At 42.5% G+C, this 18207-nt stretch overlaps 1 protein-coding gene across 1 annotated transcript in view; it reads right to left on the bottom strand.

Annotated features, from left to right (window-relative positions):
- LOC109890441 (low-density lipoprotein receptor-related protein 1B) overlaps positions 1 to 18207 on the bottom strand; it is a 160703-nt gene that overhangs the window by 65142 nt on the left and 77354 nt on the right. The window contains exons 42-55 of the mRNA XM_031792245.1: positions 13624 to 13813; positions 12547 to 12751; positions 11883 to 12075; positions 10966 to 11091; positions 10602 to 10730; positions 10249 to 10368; positions 9458 to 9571; positions 9016 to 9165; positions 8740 to 8865; positions 7263 to 7382; positions 6435 to 6563; positions 5297 to 5419; positions 5061 to 5201; positions 1070 to 1257 (exon numbers count right to left, since the gene is read on the bottom strand). Of these exons, the coding sequence (XP_031648105.1) occupies positions 1070 to 1257; positions 5061 to 5201; positions 5297 to 5419; positions 6435 to 6563; positions 7263 to 7382; positions 8740 to 8865; positions 9016 to 9165; positions 9458 to 9571; positions 10249 to 10368; positions 10602 to 10730; positions 10966 to 11091; positions 11883 to 12075; positions 12547 to 12751; positions 13624 to 13813 (2054 nt within the window). The remainder of the gene's footprint in view (positions 1 to 1069; positions 1258 to 5060; positions 5202 to 5296; positions 5420 to 6434; positions 6564 to 7262; positions 7383 to 8739; positions 8866 to 9015; positions 9166 to 9457; positions 9572 to 10248; positions 10369 to 10601; positions 10731 to 10965; positions 11092 to 11882; positions 12076 to 12546; positions 12752 to 13623; positions 13814 to 18207) is intronic.

Here is an 18207-nt window from a genome sequence, read left to right as displayed (position 1 = left end):
AGCTCGCTGGTCACCATAGCATCTCCAACCTGTAGCACACGCTCCAGCAGGTATATCTCTCTAGTCACCCCCAAAACCAATTCTTTCTTTGGCCGCCTCTCCTTCCAGTTCTCTGCTGCCAATGACTGGAACGAACTACAAAAATCTCTGAAACTGGAAACACTTATCTCCCTCACTAGCTTTAAGCACCAACTGTCAGAGCAGCTCACAGATTACTGCACCTGTACATAGCCCACCTATAATTTAGCCCAAACAACTACCTCTTTCCCAACTGTATTTAATTTTTATTTATTTATTTATTTTGCTCCTTTGCACCCCATTATTTTTTATTTCTACTTTGCACATTCTTCCATTGCAAAACTACCATTCCAGTATTTTACTTGCTATATTGTACTTACTTTGCCATCATGGCATTTTTTGCCTTTACCTCCCTTCTCACCTCATTTGCTCACATTGTATATAGACTTGTTTATACTGCATTATTGACTGTATGTTTGTTTTTACTCCATGTGTAACTCTGTGTCGTTTTATCTGTCGAACTGCTTTGCTTTATCTTGGCCAGGTCGCAATTGTAAATGAGAACTTGTTCTCAACTTGCCTACCTGGTTAAATAAAGGTAAAATAAATAAAATAAAATAAAAATTTGAGTATGAATATCACAAACATACACATATTGTTAGCCAGGAGCAAAATGTTCTGGAAAACAGAACCGTTTCCATTCTGAGAAATATCATGTCCACATAGTATGTTGATTTAGGTTCTGTTTGTTTTATTGTTAAACATGATAATAGATGTAATGTAATAACCCTGGTGCTATCCCACAGAAATCCTATCATTATGGAGACATTTGCAAAACATCAATAAACAGTTAGCAGCTGAGCCTTAGTTTTATGTTGTAAGAGCTTAGTGGGCTTACCATACTTAGGGCTATACCGTGTGTGTGTGTGATACTGAGAAAAATAACCTTGTATAGTTCATGACTTGTGATTGTGTGTGTATGTGTGTGTGTGTGTGTATGTGTGTGTGTGTGTGTGCACTTCTGAGAAAGCAAGCAGGGGTACCTTCCTACCTTGTACCCTACAGGCAGGTCTTCACAGTCCTGTGTGCATCCACTGACTCGACGGTTCAGACACTCGTTGACATGACAGTTCCTCTCGTCTGATGCGTCCCCACAGTCGTCCCTCCTGTTACACAGGCTGGCCAGCGAGACACAGCGGCCGTTGACACACATGAAGAAAGAGCCGTTGCACAAGCTTTCTACAGAACAAAGTGGCAAGTGTTAGATTGGAACTTTCTGTGAAAGCCAGGAATGCAAGACTTCTGTATTCCCAGAACCAGATTAAGCCTAGTCCTAGATAAAAAATATATACAGTATATATATATATTGTTGTTGTCCAGTTCTAGGCTTAATCTGGGTCTGGGGAACCGGCCAACATAAAGAAACAGTCAAATAAACATATTTCTATCAACCAGGAACGTGTACACATAGGGGTCTCTGTGTCAGAGCACCTGCCCCATTGCCCTCCCTCAACAACTGCCCTTTTGGGTGGTGGTATTTGTATATATTTTTGTACACAGTTTTTGACATTGTTGTTCTGAACCCACTGCTTGAAATTCGTTGTGATGTCATCAAGTTCGCCACCCCCACCCCCACCCCCAGTTGGTTGGTTGGTTGCGCCTGTTTGTTGGCCATGTATGGCGTTCGTACCCAGTATCTAAACATGTATGGTGTCATGATGTGGCCCATTCTGGGTATAGATCGTGGAATTCTGAACGGTACTCTGAAGGACCCATTCTAACCACGTAAGACTTTAGGGAAGCAAAGAGACGCTCGGATGAACTTTCCAACAGATGGACTGACGATTCCATCAGAGATCACGACGACACACTGGGTAAATACTTATTGATTGCAATTATTCCCAAAATGAGTGAGCGTTCATGTGCAAAGGATTAGCATTTCAATTCATATAATTATCAACTGTGTAGTGACTTTTTTTTGTCTTTCCTGCCATTCTCAGTCCACACCCACTTCCCTTTATCCACCAAGCCGTCATATCGGCTTAGCCCACTAGGGAACCTCCCCTATCATTTCCTTGTAACCATATCTACTGTGTTTGTTTGTTTATGCATTTCTGTGATTATTTAGTTAGTTGGTAAATAAATGATTAAGACAATTGATGTATGGATGATTCAGAGTAAAGGCTGGGTTTGGTGCAGTTAACTTACAATTTAAGACGTTTGGAATGAGACTAACATGAGGTAAAGAATAATTAATGAATTAGAAGACTAATTGATCAGATATGAAAATATCTGAATAGTTATATGAGGAAAATTATAACTTTGTAATCTGAAGATTTTCCTTGGTTCCCCGACTTCTTAATTAATACCATTTACATGATTAGTTTAAATTACATAATAATAATTACAGAGAATTGATTTTATAAAATAACAGTCTTGACTTTAATGATGCCAAAGACACAACAATGGCTTGAGACGCAGTCACAGGTCGAGTGTGTGTAGCAAGCTACCAATTATTATCATAATAATTTTGTGTACTTTTACCCCTTTCTCTCCCTAATTTTGTGGTGTCCAATTGAGAGGCTATGGTGGGGAAATGACAAGATTATGTTATAATGCATCAAATGGTTGTTTATTGCAACAAAATAAGGGGTTGTTAGAACGCTCATCTGTGTATGTTCTACTGAGGATGGGCCTCTGGAAGATTTATGATGTCTTTGGGTGATACCGCATTCCAGAGCATGGGTTAATGTTTCTGTACTGGGGTACCAGCGGGAGATGGTTCCAGTATCGAGTTGGGGGGCCAGACCCTGGTCTCTACACAATGAGGACAGTTTTTACAGCAGATACTGTCTGCTTTGAATTATACGTATCTTTCATACAAATATTAACCTTGTGACCCATTCCATACATCTGTTGTTTGTCATCGAGACTGAAGGAGAATGGACTTTTCTATAAAATGCCGTGGCTCAAACCAGCTTGTTGAGTTCTCAGTGATCACCCCCAGGGTTGATTATCGACCAGCTCCATTACTGCAGTAATTAAACAATAACGTTTGATTGTTTGGAAGAAATCTAAAAGTCTCTCCTTTTGATTACAATAATTCCACCACAAGGCGCAAGCTACAGTACCTAATTTAAATATCAACAGTACTGCTACAGCAGCATAACATTTGATTAACACTTGATTTACATCATCATCAATATTCTGCCTGGTTGGCTGTTAACGTCTTGGATATAGGGGGCGCTATTTTAATTTTTGGATGAAAAACGTTCCCGTTTTAAACAAAATGTTTTGTCACGAAAAGATGCCCGACTATGCATATAATAGAATTGGAAAGAAAACACTCTGACGTTTCCAAAACTGCAAAGATATTGTCTGTGAGTGCCACAGAACTGATGTTACAGGCGAAACCCAGATAAAAATCTAATCAGGAAGTGCCGCATTTTTTGAAACCGCCTCATGCCAATGACTCCTTATATGGCTGTGAATGGGCCACGAATGAGCTTAGGCTTTCTGTCGCTTCCCCAAGGTGTCGACAGCATTGTGACGTATTTGTAGGCATATCATTGGAAGATTGGCCTATAGAGACAACATCTACCAGGTGGTCGCTTGGTGTCCTCCGTTGCAATTATTGTGTAATCTCCAGCTGCAGTATTTTTCCGTTCGCTTCTGATGAGAAACCAACTGTCACGACTGATATATTATCGAATAGATATGTGAAAAACACCTTGAGGATGGATTCTAAACAACGTTTGCCATGTTTCTGTCGATATTATGGAGCTAATTTGGAAAAAAGTTTGGCGTTGTAGTGACTGCATTTTCCGGTCTTTTTCTTAGCCAAACGTGATGAACAACACGGAGCTATTTCGCCAACACAAATAGTATTTTTGGAAAAAATGAACATTTGCTATCTAACAGAGTCTCGTCATTGAAATAATCCGAAGTTCTTCAAAGGTAAATTATTTTATTTGAATGCTTTTCTTGTTTTTGTGAAAATGTTGCCTGCTGAATGCTAGGCTTAATGCTATGCTAGGCTATCAATACTCTTTGGTAGCTTTGGTTGAAAAGCATATTTTGGAAATCTGAGATGACAGTGTTGTTAACAAAAGCCTAAGCTTGTGTTTCAATATATTTATTTCATTTCATTTGCGATTTTCATGAATATGAAACGTTGCGTTATGGTAATGCGCTTGAGGCTATGATTACGCTCCCGGATACGGGATTGCTCGTCGCTAGAGGTTAACCTACGTAAGAGAGGCAGAAAGACAGAGAGGAGCGGCTGCATCTACGCCCCTCCAACCCAACTCCATCCCTTCTTCAGTCGGGAGTTGCACACGAGTGTCATGGCAGCAGCAACAGAGGTAGTCAAGACGTTCATCCATGTTTCTCAAACGTCAAATTTCGAAGTTGTTCCATACAACAAATTTCGAAGAGTTTGATTACGTCTCCGTATCGTTCCAAGGTTAAGTTTAGGCATCAACTCCAAATTCGTAAAATAAGAATATAAAAAACAACATATCGGTGGATTTGAACATGCATCCTTTGGGCTCTTTGGAACCAGAGGCGGATGCTTATGCCCATCTGCCATCCACGTACACTATGCTTAATTGAAGGTAACAGCGCTCACTGTTGCCCCTAGTGGCCGGTTTCCACGGCATCTCCCGAAGTCCTCAGACATGGATGGACGTTGAATAATGACTTGTATCACAGGTGATCTGCCTGATCTAACAACCATATACTAAAAATATCCACACAAGCTACTAGCCAGCCAGCCCATATATCATGATTCAGAAGATTATGAATATTATATTGTAAAGAGCATTGAAGATAAATCACAATCAGTTAACCGGGAGTCGGTGGGTTCATTTTGAGCACCTGGATCCTGAAAGGTCTGTTCCCAGCAGGTCTATGAGCACAATATGTGTTTGTAATAGGCTAAAACCAGCCGGAACATGGTGAGACTGGGGCAGTCTGTACCTCGTCTGTTCTCTCTCACACACACACACACACACTTGTGTTGTATCAGATGAAAGGCTTGCCTGCAGCGGAACACTTGGTGTTGTGTGGCAGCTCGTCTGATTGGTCGAGACAGTCGGGATGGCCGTCACACTCCCACTGAACTCTGGGTAAACAGCGGCCATCTGTGCAGCGGAACTCTCCCAGACTGCAGGACCCGTACTCTGTAGGACACAGGAGGCAAGAGGTGGGATGTGCAGTCAGAACACAACAAGAGGAAATACAAGTCAGACAGACAGAGAGAGAGAGAGATTCTTACCACATTCCAGGGTCTCATCGGAGCCGTCTCCACAGTCATCGTCACGGTCACAAGCGAACCGCTGTGGGATGCAGATCTGATTACGACACTGGAACATTCCCTCCATGCACGTGTTGTTGGGGGCTGTGATAAGAAATATGTGGAGGGACAATTTGTTAAAGAAATACCAGAGATTTTTTCATCATACACCTCTCTCAAAAAGGATCTGAACTTCTATAGGAATGTGGACATTATTAACAAGGTACACTATATGTACAAAAGTAGGTGGACTTCCCTTCAAAATAGTGGATTTGGCTGTTTCATCCACACCCGTTGCTGACATGTGTATAAAAATCGAGCACACCGCCATGCAATCTCCATAGACAAACATTCACAGAAGAATGGCCTTACTGAAGAGCTCAGTGACTTTCAATGTGGCACCGTCATAGGATGCCACCTTTCCAACAAGTCAGTTCGTCAAATTTCTGACCTGCTAGAGCTGCCCCGGTCAACTGTAAGTGCTTTGGGATGAATTGGAACGCCAACTGCGAGTCAAGCCTAATCGTCCAACATCAGTGCCCGACCTCAATAATGCTCATGGCTGAATGGAAGCAAGTCCCCGCAGCAATGTTCCAACATCTAGTGGAAAGCCTTCCCAGAAGAGTGGAGGCTGTTATAGCAGCAAAGGGGGGACCAACTCCATATTAATGCCCATAATTTTGGAATGAGATGTTCGACGAGTTGGTGTCCACATACTTTTGGTAATGTAGAGTGTGTGTCAAGGTGAAATATGGTTTTACAGCACTGTAGAAGATGGAGTGCCGATTATTTTTCAATTTTGTTGTTGTAACAGAAACGTATTGAGTCATTTTTGCTTTGCAATAGCGATTCTGAATACACAATGACAGAAATGTAATGAGACATTTTTGCTTTACAAATGGGACTACGCTCTGATTGTTTGTTTTCTGTCTGGAGGCCTTCAGAAGGCAATACCCTATGACAGACATGTATTGAGACATGTGTGTTTTACAAAAGGGACTTGGACTACACTGTTAGACACATGTCCTTATTATTGTCATTATAATATGTGCTTTAGAAAAGGGAGTGAGTACACTATGACTGTGATTTCTGTTGGAGAATTTCAGAACAGTATTATTACCACAGCCAGCAGCAGAGAGCTCATCACTCCCATCTGGACAGTCCCTCTCCCCATCACAAAGCCAGTGTTTGGGGACGCAGCCGTACGACTCTGGGCAACTAAACAACCCTGGGCCACAGGTAGCCGTACCTGGATATGTACAATAGGATTCCTGGTCAAAACATTATTTTACCGAACTGCAGCCTGAGTGCCAGTCTGTTTTAGCTATCTTACCAACTTCTTAAGGAATTGCCATGCCAACCATGTTTGCTATGATAATGATTTGGCAAGACAGCAAAAACAGACTGGCAATCAGGATACAGAATCTGCACAATTACAGTAATAGAAATACAGATATTTACAAGACTTTCTGAAGAGTCTGTGCAAATATTACTGAAAAACATGAAATCCACATCTCTGTAGCAAATTGCTAATCTATATATCTCCACCAAGGATGTATCTCGTAAAATTGGTGCTACTCCCGTACGGACTCGGTAGAGGTGAAGGTCACGTGTGCACCGAAACATGACCCCGCCAAGCTGCGCTGCTTCTTGACACACTGCTCGCTTAACCCGGAAGCCAGCCGCACCAATGTGTCGGAGGAAACACTGTACAGCTGGTGACCGAATCAGCGTGCATGCGCCGGGCTGCCTCAAGGTGTCGCTAGAGCGCGATGGAACAAGGACATCTCAGCTGGCCAAACCCTCCCCTAACCCGGACGACGCTGGGCCAAATGTGCGCCGCCTCATGGGTCTCCCAGCAGCGACACAGCCCGGGATCGATCCCGGATCTGTAGTTTGACACATTTGAGTCAACATAGTGTAAATAAATTCAGGCGTGTTTTTATACCACAGATCTCTGAGCTCTCGTCCAATCCATCCCCACAGTCGTCCTCTCCGTCACAAAGCCACTGCTTGGCTATGCACTTGTTCTTAGAGCAGGCAAACTGGTTCCACAGGCAGGATAAGTCTAGACAAAATGAAATATAACACATTATATGGTATTTCATTGGGACAGGAAGCATGTAAACATCTTCACAATTGACCGTGCAGAGAGCAGTGATAAATGAATGATATAGCACGGTAGTGTGCAAGTCCAAATGGGCCCAGGTTTCAACTGTTATAGAGTAATATGAAATTGCAGTCAAGTCACATACAATAAAAGGTAGGTAGGTCTTTGAACAGAAAAGGTGAAGAAAATAATATCACATACAGAGGTGAAGGTAAACAATTTTGAAGGGAGTCTCTATTCTAATGCAGGTGGGAAATGATATCACTGTATCAATGTCATCTGTGAAATTAGATACAAACAAACAACATTCCCTCAGTCGTAAGCACTTTCAAAGTAATGCTTGTCTTACATTCAAACCATGTACAAAAGGAGTGAAGGAGCGCCAAGTGAGGTAAAAATGATTCAGCCTTAGCAAGCAGAGAGCGAGAGAGCGAGAGCGAGAAAGAGGGAGAGAGAGAGGAGGGAGGGAGATGAAAGAGAGAGAGATGAGAGAGGGAGAGACATAAAGAAAGAGAGAGAAAGAAATGTCTGTTTATTTGTTAGCATTTCACATCAATTTTATGATGACACTGTGGAGCTGCTTCCTTGGGCATTCAGAGAGCAACCATTAACAATAACTGTATGGCCACATGGACAAGGTCAGTGTGAACTAGCCACACAAACAGCGGGCACCAACAACACGGTGTGTGCATCCAATCACTACTGGCTGGGACTCATTCAAATACACAGACGACGAGCAAATCCACAACAAACATAAATAGGATATTTCCTATTGCTATTCTGTTTGGGTTACAACAGCATAGTCTACTGCTCTGCCCTGAAGAACCAACAGCAGGAGTGAAGCATCTCCTCCCATCATTATTCCTCAGGAGAGGCTTTGAACAGTGATTGTAGGAGATTTCCACATAGGGATCAAATCAGGGGTGGAAGCATTGGTCTCAGCAGGAGACACCCCTTCACTGCTTCCTTTAATGACCCACATGAACAAACCACCAACACTGGGTTATCTTATCTTCTTATCTGTCCGTATTGACCGAATGTATTGACCAGACACAACAGGGGATACAGGACAAGAGGAGAAATCTTTCAACCTAGAAATTCTCCATTATATTTGGCCACCTTGAGCTTTGTCAGCATTTCATGCAGGATGTACCCTACAACATAATGATCTAACCGTTACTTTAAACAGAGTCATTTGAATAATTTAGACTCTCTCTCAAATCAATGGCAGTGGCTACAAATCAGTGCAATGTGCTTGCTGAAATAAATGTAATGTAAATAAATATTAGGGAAATATATATCTCTGATATCATACCACACTGGAATTCATCTGCTCCGTCTTCACAGTCTTTCACTCCGTCACACAGCCAGACAGTGTGGATGCAGTTTCCACTGGGGCAAGCAAAATGGCCTTCCTCACATCTCTTTCTGAGGGAAGGAGCTGCGGAGAAACCAGAATCCAAGACACAATTTCAAAATATCTTCAAATGCATCCCACTAGGCCTGGTGTCTGTCTGGTACACGGCCACATCAACAGTAGCCGACAGAACTAGTGTCACAGAAGAGAAAAAAAGGAAGGATAAAAACATACTCTGGCAGTTGGTTTCATCTGCATAATCCCCACAGTCGTTGGCTCCATCACACATCCAGGATGGGTGGACACAGAGGGAGGTAGAGTTGCAGCTGACGAACACTGTCTCCTTCACCCCCAGCATGTAGTAATCCAAGCAGCCTGTGTTGCCTAGAGAAAGTGGGCATTCGACCGGCATATCCAAAGCCTAAGGTTAGGGATTGATTCCTGGCTACACATTGTTTTAACTATAATAGCATAGTGTCCTGATATAACAATGAAAAATAACTTCAAATTCCGAGGTGCGGATGTTCCTTCTTCTCTTTTATCTAACATTAAAAAGACACATGACCAGGCTAGACTACAGACCAGCTACGTGGAAAAGCTACATGGGAAAGGCAATGTTGTAGTGTGGCGCCTTAACAAAGGTACGGTGTGGCGCTCTAACAGAGGCTTATCTTACTGCAGTTCTTCTCATCTGAGGCGTCGGGACAGTCGATGATCTGATTGCAGCGGGCCGAGGCCGGAATACAAACCCCGTTCAGACAACGCCAGTCTGAGGGAGAGCATGAGGAATCTGGAGAGAAAATACAGGTTCGAAATGAAAAGATTAAGAAACGAGGGATAAAAATATGTTGTATTTGAAATCCATCTCTTTGGTTCGTCGTCAGGTGAAGAGATAGATAAGAATAGATAACATTGGCCTCCCGGGTGGCACAGTAGTCTAGAGCACTGCATTGCAGTGCTAGCTGTGCCACCATAGACTCTAGGTTCATGCCCAGGCTCTGTCGCGACCGGGAGGTCCTTGTCTCATCGTGCACTAGCGACTCCTGTGGCAGGCCGGGCGCATTGCATGCTAACAAGGTCGTCAGGTGCACGGTGTTTCCTCCATCACATTGGTGCGGCTGGCTTCAGGGTTGGATGCGCGCTGTGTTAAGAAGCAGTGGGGCTTGGTTGGGTTTCGGGGGACGCATGGCTTTTGACCTTTGTCTCTCCTGATCCCGTACAGGAGTTGTAGCAATGAGACAAGATAGTAACTACTAACAATTGGATACCATGAAATTGGGGAAAAAAGGGGGTAAAATAAAAATAATAGATAATATTATCCTTGCTTAGAGAAATGTTCCTCTATGAAATCTAATAGGAGGGACAGGAGTTATAAAGCTATTTATTTGTTTATACAGTAATAATATAGTACAGATTATGTTGTCTGTCAGACAGGGCATGTAAATTCATCAGATTCTTATTACTCACTGTTACAATAAACCTCGTCGGAATCATCTCCACAGTCGTTCACCCCGTCACAAACCCGCCTATTGACCACACAGCGCTGGTTATAGCAGCTCTTGAAGCCCCGTCTACAGTTTCTGTTATCTGTAAGAGAGGAAGGAAAACGAAAGTGATACAAAGACACTTCAGGAAGAGATTTGACCAAAGGAATTACATGACATTCACTTGAATACTGTTTCTCTTCTCCTTCATGGATTTCAGGAAGTGAGCGAGTCTGAACTCATTCTACTGGACAAGAGCCCCGCGGGGGCTCGGTAGGGATTTTCATCTGAGGACCGGTGAACTAGTACAGTAAAGCATATTGGGTGCGTACTTACCACAGTATTTCATTTTCTCATCAGACTTGTCTTTGCAGTGTGCTATTCCGTCACATGTCAGCTGATAGTCGATACACTCCCCGTTCCCACACTCAAACTCAGTGTGGATGTTGCAGGAGGAGTTTTCAGCTGTAAAAAAGAAGAGAAAATACATTTTTGGGGATTCTTCGTCCCTGCTATATCCCTCCCAGACAGTCTCCAACAAACATCCTTCTTCAATGCCCATCTTCATTGATTCATCTGACAGTGACACTATCAGATGCCTATTGTCTATTTGTCTATTAGCAAGACATTCACATGGTCCTTCGAGCCAGATGCTGTTTACCCATGAATTAGAGGGAAAAAGACAAGGTACTAGACTTACATACACATCTGTTATCTTCCAGTATTAGTCTCTCTCCTCTGCAGCTACAGTTGACTGTGCCGTGAGGGGTCAGAAGACAAAGGTCATGACATCCACCGTTCAGCACTGTGCAAGGGGACAGTTCACCTGGGAAAACAGATCATTGTGGGTACTGTAGTACATCATGTTACAGAAAACACACATTAACCTCCAAAGAAACAGGACAATATATTGCTCATTTTTTATAATCCAAATGGCATGCTTTATTTCCTACTTGCAGTGCCTCCCATAAAGAGTTTCAGCCTCCACATTTTTCTAAATCAAGCACTGAAATATTTTCAAGGGCAGTGTTGTGGTAGAAAGGTAGACTTCTCTGTTGGGGACCATCTTTGAACTCTGTTTGGCTTGAACAGTGGAATGGAGTGGTAAGCTATAAACCATGCCATCATGCTGCCCCCTTAGTACACACACACGTCTGCTCACTCCAGAGAGAGAGCGAGAGAGCGAGAGAGCGAGAGAGCGAGAATATATATTTCTCTGCTCGAATGGTACAGATTCAGCTGAAGCACTGTGCCAAGCTTGGGCTCCACTGAAGCACAGGCCAGACAACATGGGATAGCCTGTGGCACTGGAGGTTGGGATTTTTGGAGTTGTTTATTCAATAACAGATTTACATTGAGTGGTAATTAATCAGGGAAGGTAGCTGGGTCTATAGGAAGTATTGCATAATGTTCATGCCAAATGTGGTCAAACTCAGCTACACAGGGTTGTAACCACATGCAAACCATCACAGGCTGCAGTTACGTTTTATCACACACAATTGCAAAATAGTCTACTCACAAAATACCACATTTTGTGTGTATATTTTAGACAATGTATAGAAGATTCCATGTTGACAAGTGAGTTGTGCTTTGATGTACTGTATAGAATTCACTTACAATTGTTGGTATTGTTGGAAACTGCAACAATTCCCATTGGCTGGTGGGGGATGTCGGCTCTGAGGACCTTCATTTCGCCACCTGTATACTTATTGGAGCGTACCACTGCCCTCCGTACCCAATCAGACCAGAACAGGAAGTTCCCATAGATAGCCAGGCCAAAGAAGGTTCCTGGACCTGACTTCATAATTACCTACAGATTGAACGTAAGAAGAAAATGGTGTTAAATTGGTTTTATGCTCATGTTTTAGTCATTTGTTTAGTCATATTCATTTAGGTTGAAATACATCAACAGAACCTTGGACGTCACATACTCAAGCATGAGAAGAGGTATGAGACAGCTGGAATCATTTCTAAATCTGATGGTACACTCTGAGAAAAAATGTTTCCAAAAGGGTTCTTCAGCTGTCCCCATAGGATAACCCTTTTTGGTTCCAGGTAGAACTGTCTGTACAAATGGTTATTCATGGAACCCAAAAGGGTACAAGCACCTGTAAAGGGTTCTTCAAGGGGTTTTCCTGTGGGGACACGCCAAAGAACCCTTTTAGGTTCTAGATAGCACCTTTTTTTCTAAGAGTGTACAAGATGTGACTCAATCATTCTCTTCAGAATAACATACAGTGTATATATAAATATAAATATATATATATTTATTTCTCCTTACATATCTGTGTGAGCCATCATATTCACATCGTTCAATCTTTCCCAGACTGCCATCGGAGAAGAAGAGTTTCTCAGCGGTGTGGTCGATGGTGAGTCCATTAGGTGTGAGGATGTCTGTGGTGATGACACTCTGGATATTGTTTCCTGACAGGGTGGATCTCATAATGCTGGGGCGCAGTTCATTCCAGTTAGTCCAGAACATCAGGCTGCATCAGCAGTGAAAACAAAAACACTATTGAGACTTTCACAGAAGCTCACCCTCTCAAACACCTAGATCTCACCTAGATCTCCTGAACGCAGCTCACTCTCCAGATCCCAATCACCTGTTCACACACCTGTATGCCATTACCACACACTATTAAGTTCAGTTCTTTGCACCCCATCACTGTGAGGTATTGTTTGTTTTGTGACACACGTCTTTCAGAGCTCTGTTTTTCCCCGTGATTTACACTTCCCTGCCTGTACTTTAGCTTATCGGATTTCCTGTTATCTACCTATGGCCGGATCTCCCGGACGACTTCACTAGCCTTTTCCCTGCCTGTCCCTGGACCCAGCTACCTGCCTCCTCCTGTGGTCCTTTGCAATAAACACCTGCTGCGCCCTGCACTTGAAACCAGCTTTGTCTCCCCTCGTGTTCATTACAAATGTATAGTAAACATCCAACGTCTACACTGAATGATTATTTCCATTCTCCAGGGAAACGCAAATCTACTTCTTCTTTCTCTATTTTCTAAAGATATGAACATGTTCCCATCCTCACATTCTAAAGCAAAATCATTTTGTGACGTTTTTAAGACTATCTCATGTTCTTGTGAAGGAAAATAAGGGATAAAAGGGAGGCAAAGAAAACATAAAAGAACCATCCACTGTAAGACATTAGGATCAGTAACGAATGATGATAGAACACTTCTGACACTTCCCCAAGAGCAGTTATAAACCTCATTCCCCTGATAGCAGAAGTTTTCAATAGATTTGCTAACCGAGTACATAACACAAACCATATACCCAAGTGAGCATCTAATGTAGGCCACTAAGGGCCTGTGTAAGACATTAGGAGCAGTGAAGGTTTAACACCTACTTCTGACACTCCTCCAGAGCCAGGTTATGTGGGTGGTCTTCCTCTGCCAGTGTGACCACAGCCTCTCTGGTGAAGGCCCCGGGGAGACTCTGGTCCAAGCTGTGCCTGCTGACGGTGGCTGTGGTGGAGCTGGTCCAATATAGCGAGTCCCAGGCTCCATGGTACGCCAGGCCCTCTACTGACCCCACATCTACACGGCAACAATAACAATGATATAATTAAGTAATAAGTCATGGGGGGTGTGATATATTGCCAATATATCATGGCTAAGAGCTGTTCTTAGGCACGACGCAACACGGAGTAAGCCGTGGTTAGCCGTGATATATTGGCCAAATACCAAAATCCCGAGGTGTCTTATTGCTATTATACACTGATTAGTCTTTTCTTTCATGGTAAAGTAAGAAAAATATATATATACTGTATATATATATATATATATATATATATATATATATATATATATATGTATACTACCGTTCAAAAGTTTGGGGTCACTTAGACATTTTTGAAAGAAAAGCAACATTTTTGTCCATTAAAATACCATCAAATTGATAAGAAATACAGTGTAGACATTGTTAATGTTGTATATGACTATTGTAGCTGGAAACGGCAGATTGTTTTAATGGAATATCTACATAGGCGTAGAGGCCCATTATCAGCAACCTTCACTCCTGTGTTACAATGGCATGTTGTGTTAGCTAATCCAAGTTTATCATTTTAAAAGGCACAGCTGAAAACTATTGTGGTGATTAAAGAAGCAATAAAACTGGCCTTCGTTTTGACTACTCGTTTGACTACTTGAGTATCTGGAGCATCAGCATTTGTGGGTTCGATTTCAGGCTCAAAATGGCCATAACAAAGATTTTCTTCTGAAATTCCTCAGTCTATTCTTGTTCTGAGAAATGAAGGCTATTCCATTCAAGAAATTGCCAAGAAACTGAAGATCTCATGCAACACTGTGTACTACTCCTTTCACAGAACAAACTGGCCCTAACCAGAATAGAAAGAGGAGTGGGAGGTTCCGGTGCACAACTGAGAAAGAGGACAAGTACATTATAGTGTCTAGTTTGAGAAACAGATGCCTCACAAGCCCTCAACTGGCAGCTTCATTAAATAGTACCTGCAAAACACCAGTCTCAACGTCAACAGTGAAGAGGTGACTCTGGGATGCTGGCCTAGGCAGAAAAAAGTCATATTTCAGACGGGCCAATAAAAATAAACGATTTAGGCCTCCTGGGTGGCGCAGTGGTCTAAGGCACTGCATCGCCACTAGAGATTCTAGTTTCGAGACCAGGCTCTGTCGCAGCCGGCCGCGACCGGGAGGCCCATGGCGCACAATTGGACCAGCGTCATCCGGGTTAGGGAGGGTTTGGCCGGCAGGGATATCCTTGTCTCATCGCGCACTAGTGACTCCTGTGGCGGGCCGGGCGCAGTGCACGCTGACACGGTCGCCAGGTTCCTCCGACACATTGGTGCGGCTGGCTTCCTGGTTTGATGGGCATTGTGTCAAGAAGCAGTGTGGCTTGGTTGGGTTGTGTTTCGGAGGACGCATGGCTCTCGACCGTTGCCTCTCCTGAGTCCGTACGAGAGTTGCAGCGATGAGACTGTAACTACTACCAATTGGATACCATGAAATTGGGGAGAAAAAAGGGGTGAAAAATACAACCAAAAAAAGAAAGAAAAATAAATGATTAAGATGGGCAAAATAACTTAGACACTGGACAGAGGAAGATGGGGGAAAAAGTGTTATGGACAGACCAATCCAGGCTTCAGGTTTTCGGATCACAAAGAAGAACATCCGTGAGACGCAGAAAAAATGAAAAGATGCTGGAGGAGTGCTGTCAAGCACTGTGCAATGTGATGGTCTGGGGGTGCTTTGGTGGTGGTAAAAGTGGGATATTTGTACAGGGTAAAAGGAATCTTGAAGAAGGAAGGCTATCAATCCATTTTGCAACGCCATATCCTGTGGACGATGCTTAATTGAAGCCAATTTTCTCCTACAACAGGAAAATGACCCAAAAGCACAGCTCCAAACTATGCAAGAACTATTTAAGGAAGAAGCAGTCAGCTGGTATTCTGTCTATAATGGCACAGTCACCTGCACAGACAGCACAGTCACCTGATCTCAACTCTATTGAGCTGTTGTGGGAGCAGTATGGTACGTAAAAAGTGCCCATCAAGCCATTCCAACTTGTGGGAGGTGCTTCAGGAAACATGGGGTGAAATCTCTTCAGATTACCTCAACAAATTGACAACTAGAGTAGAATGCTGTAGATATGCATGGTTGTAATTGCTTCAAATGGATGATTATTTGATGAAGGCAAAGTTTGAAGGACACAATTATTATTTCAATTAAAAAACATTTATACCCTTGTCAACGTCTTGACTATATTTCCTATTCATTTTACAACTAATTTCATGTATTATGTTTTCATGGAAAACAAGGACATTTCTAAGTGACCCCAAGCTTTTGAATGGTAGTGTGTATATATTGAGATATCTTGCACGCCTTGTAAAAGTTGTCTTATGTGGTGGTGTCATGAAGGTTTCCACATAAGGCATTTAGGCGTGAAGGAATTCAGTGGTCAACTGTACTGGGTAGCGATCAACACTCTGAACGCTTTGATTTCAAACCGGTTGGGTCTGAATGTGAATAACCTTCATCGGGATACACCTAGATATCCCTGTGAATATATCCCCATTATTTCATATTTTGCTGTACCGAACTGTAGAGTTTCTTCCTAAAAGATAAATCAATGCCAAACTCATTTGAATGGAACCTAAGGAGCCTAGGCAGGTGTAAAAATGTCCCACTGTGCTAAGAGATTAACAATAGAAGACTGTGGTGCTGTGTCACAGCTGTTCACTGTTTCACATTCAGACGGGACAATAGCACAAACTAGGACATAAAAATCTACAGTCACTACCAGTAAAAAAAGGAAAAGTAATACAAAGAATTGAGAATACAGCCAGTATACAGACAGGCAACACCACTAATAAATCTTTAAACAAACAGAAAAATCATATTCTCTATTCTCTTCATCTGCCCTGCCCAAATGTATTCAGAATAAATTCTGCAAATAGCGTAAAATCACACACTTGTTTGGACATGAGATAGGCCCAAATGGATGACAAAAATATTATTTTAGGAGATACTTAAATATCATATTCGTTAATTATTAAATAGCAATAGTGCTGGTGCTTTCTCCAGCCTCCTTTAAGTGCAACCATTATTCCCTTTCCTCTCCAACATCCAACCCCCTCAGTTATTTTGATGGATCTTCCTTCCCCGTTTCTGGTCAGTCAGATATATTTGAGCCAAGTCAGCATGGAGCCTAGCCTACTACAGTGAAGCTACAGGGGCTATGGGGTGATGGGGATCTGCTGTCTATGTGCATTGGGGAACTACAGACCTATGTGTGTGTGTGTGTGTGTGTGTGTGTGTGTGTTCACCTGATTCCTCCTAAAACACTGTATCAGATGGACATACAGAAGAAATGGCATATTCATCTATTGGCATTGATATTCACTGTATGTCTATCAGTGGAGGCTCCTCCAAGGAAGAAGGGGAGGGCCATCCCTCCTCGGTGAATTTCATAAAATACTTTTGCAAAGGTTTACAGTAGCCTCAACAGCACCCTGTAGGATAACACCAAGGTGTAGCCGGAGGACAGCTAGCTTTCGTCCTCCTCTGGGTAGATTGACGTCAATAAAACCTAGGAGGCTCATGGTTCTCACCCCCTTCCATAGACTTATGCAGTATTTATGACAACTTCCGGAGGATGTCATCCAACCTATCAGAGTTCTTGCAGCATGAACTAACATGTTTTCCACCCAATCAAAGGATCAGATAATTAATATAGTTCTGAAAGCATAAGCTACAGCTAGTTAGCACTACAGTGCATAAAATGTGGTGAGTAGCTGACTCAAGGAGAGAGAGAGAAAGGCAGTAGTTGAACAGTTAAATGAATTTCTTCCAAAATGAAGGAGAAGCAAGAGAGAAATAGAGAGAGTTTTTTTTGTCACTTTCAGTTTCAAATACTTAGCTAGCAAATGCAGCTAACTAGTTTAGCTCACTGAAACACCTGGCTCAAACAGAGGGATGTTGTGTTAGCTAGCTGGCTATGACTTTCCAACACAACCCTGGAACTCTTCTAAGTCAAGGTGAGCTTTTGGTTTTACAAATTGACTGTACACTGACTGTACACTGACTGTACACTGTAATGCTACTGTGAGATTGTAGCAGGTTTACTAACGTGTTAGTTCTACTAGCTATGCTAACCATGACGTTACTTTAGCTAATATGGTGACAACGATGTAAGTCGTGTGTAGCGGTTTGGCTTGGAAAGGTTCTTTCGCCTGATCACATACAGCTGGTGTGATGTGCATTGAAGTCCACACGCGAAGGGACAAGGTGAGAGGAGGAGAGCACATCGAGGCGAGAAGGAATACAACATGGGTATAGGGAAAATTTGAGTATCATGTAGTAGAATTAAACCTATCGCTGTTACATTGACCTGAATGGAATATGAATGACAGTCATCCAATATGCTGTAATAGAAATAAAGCCATGCTCATGAAGAT

This window comes from Oncorhynchus kisutch, linkage group LG16 (genome assembly GCF_002021735.2).
Source record: "Oncorhynchus kisutch isolate 150728-3 linkage group LG16, Okis_V2, whole genome shotgun sequence".
In the NCBI taxonomy this organism is placed as follows: domain Eukaryota; kingdom Metazoa; phylum Chordata; class Actinopteri; order Salmoniformes; family Salmonidae; genus Oncorhynchus; species Oncorhynchus kisutch.
Note: the sequence above shows the minus strand (reverse complement) of the source record. Positions and strands in the feature narration are given on the sequence as shown.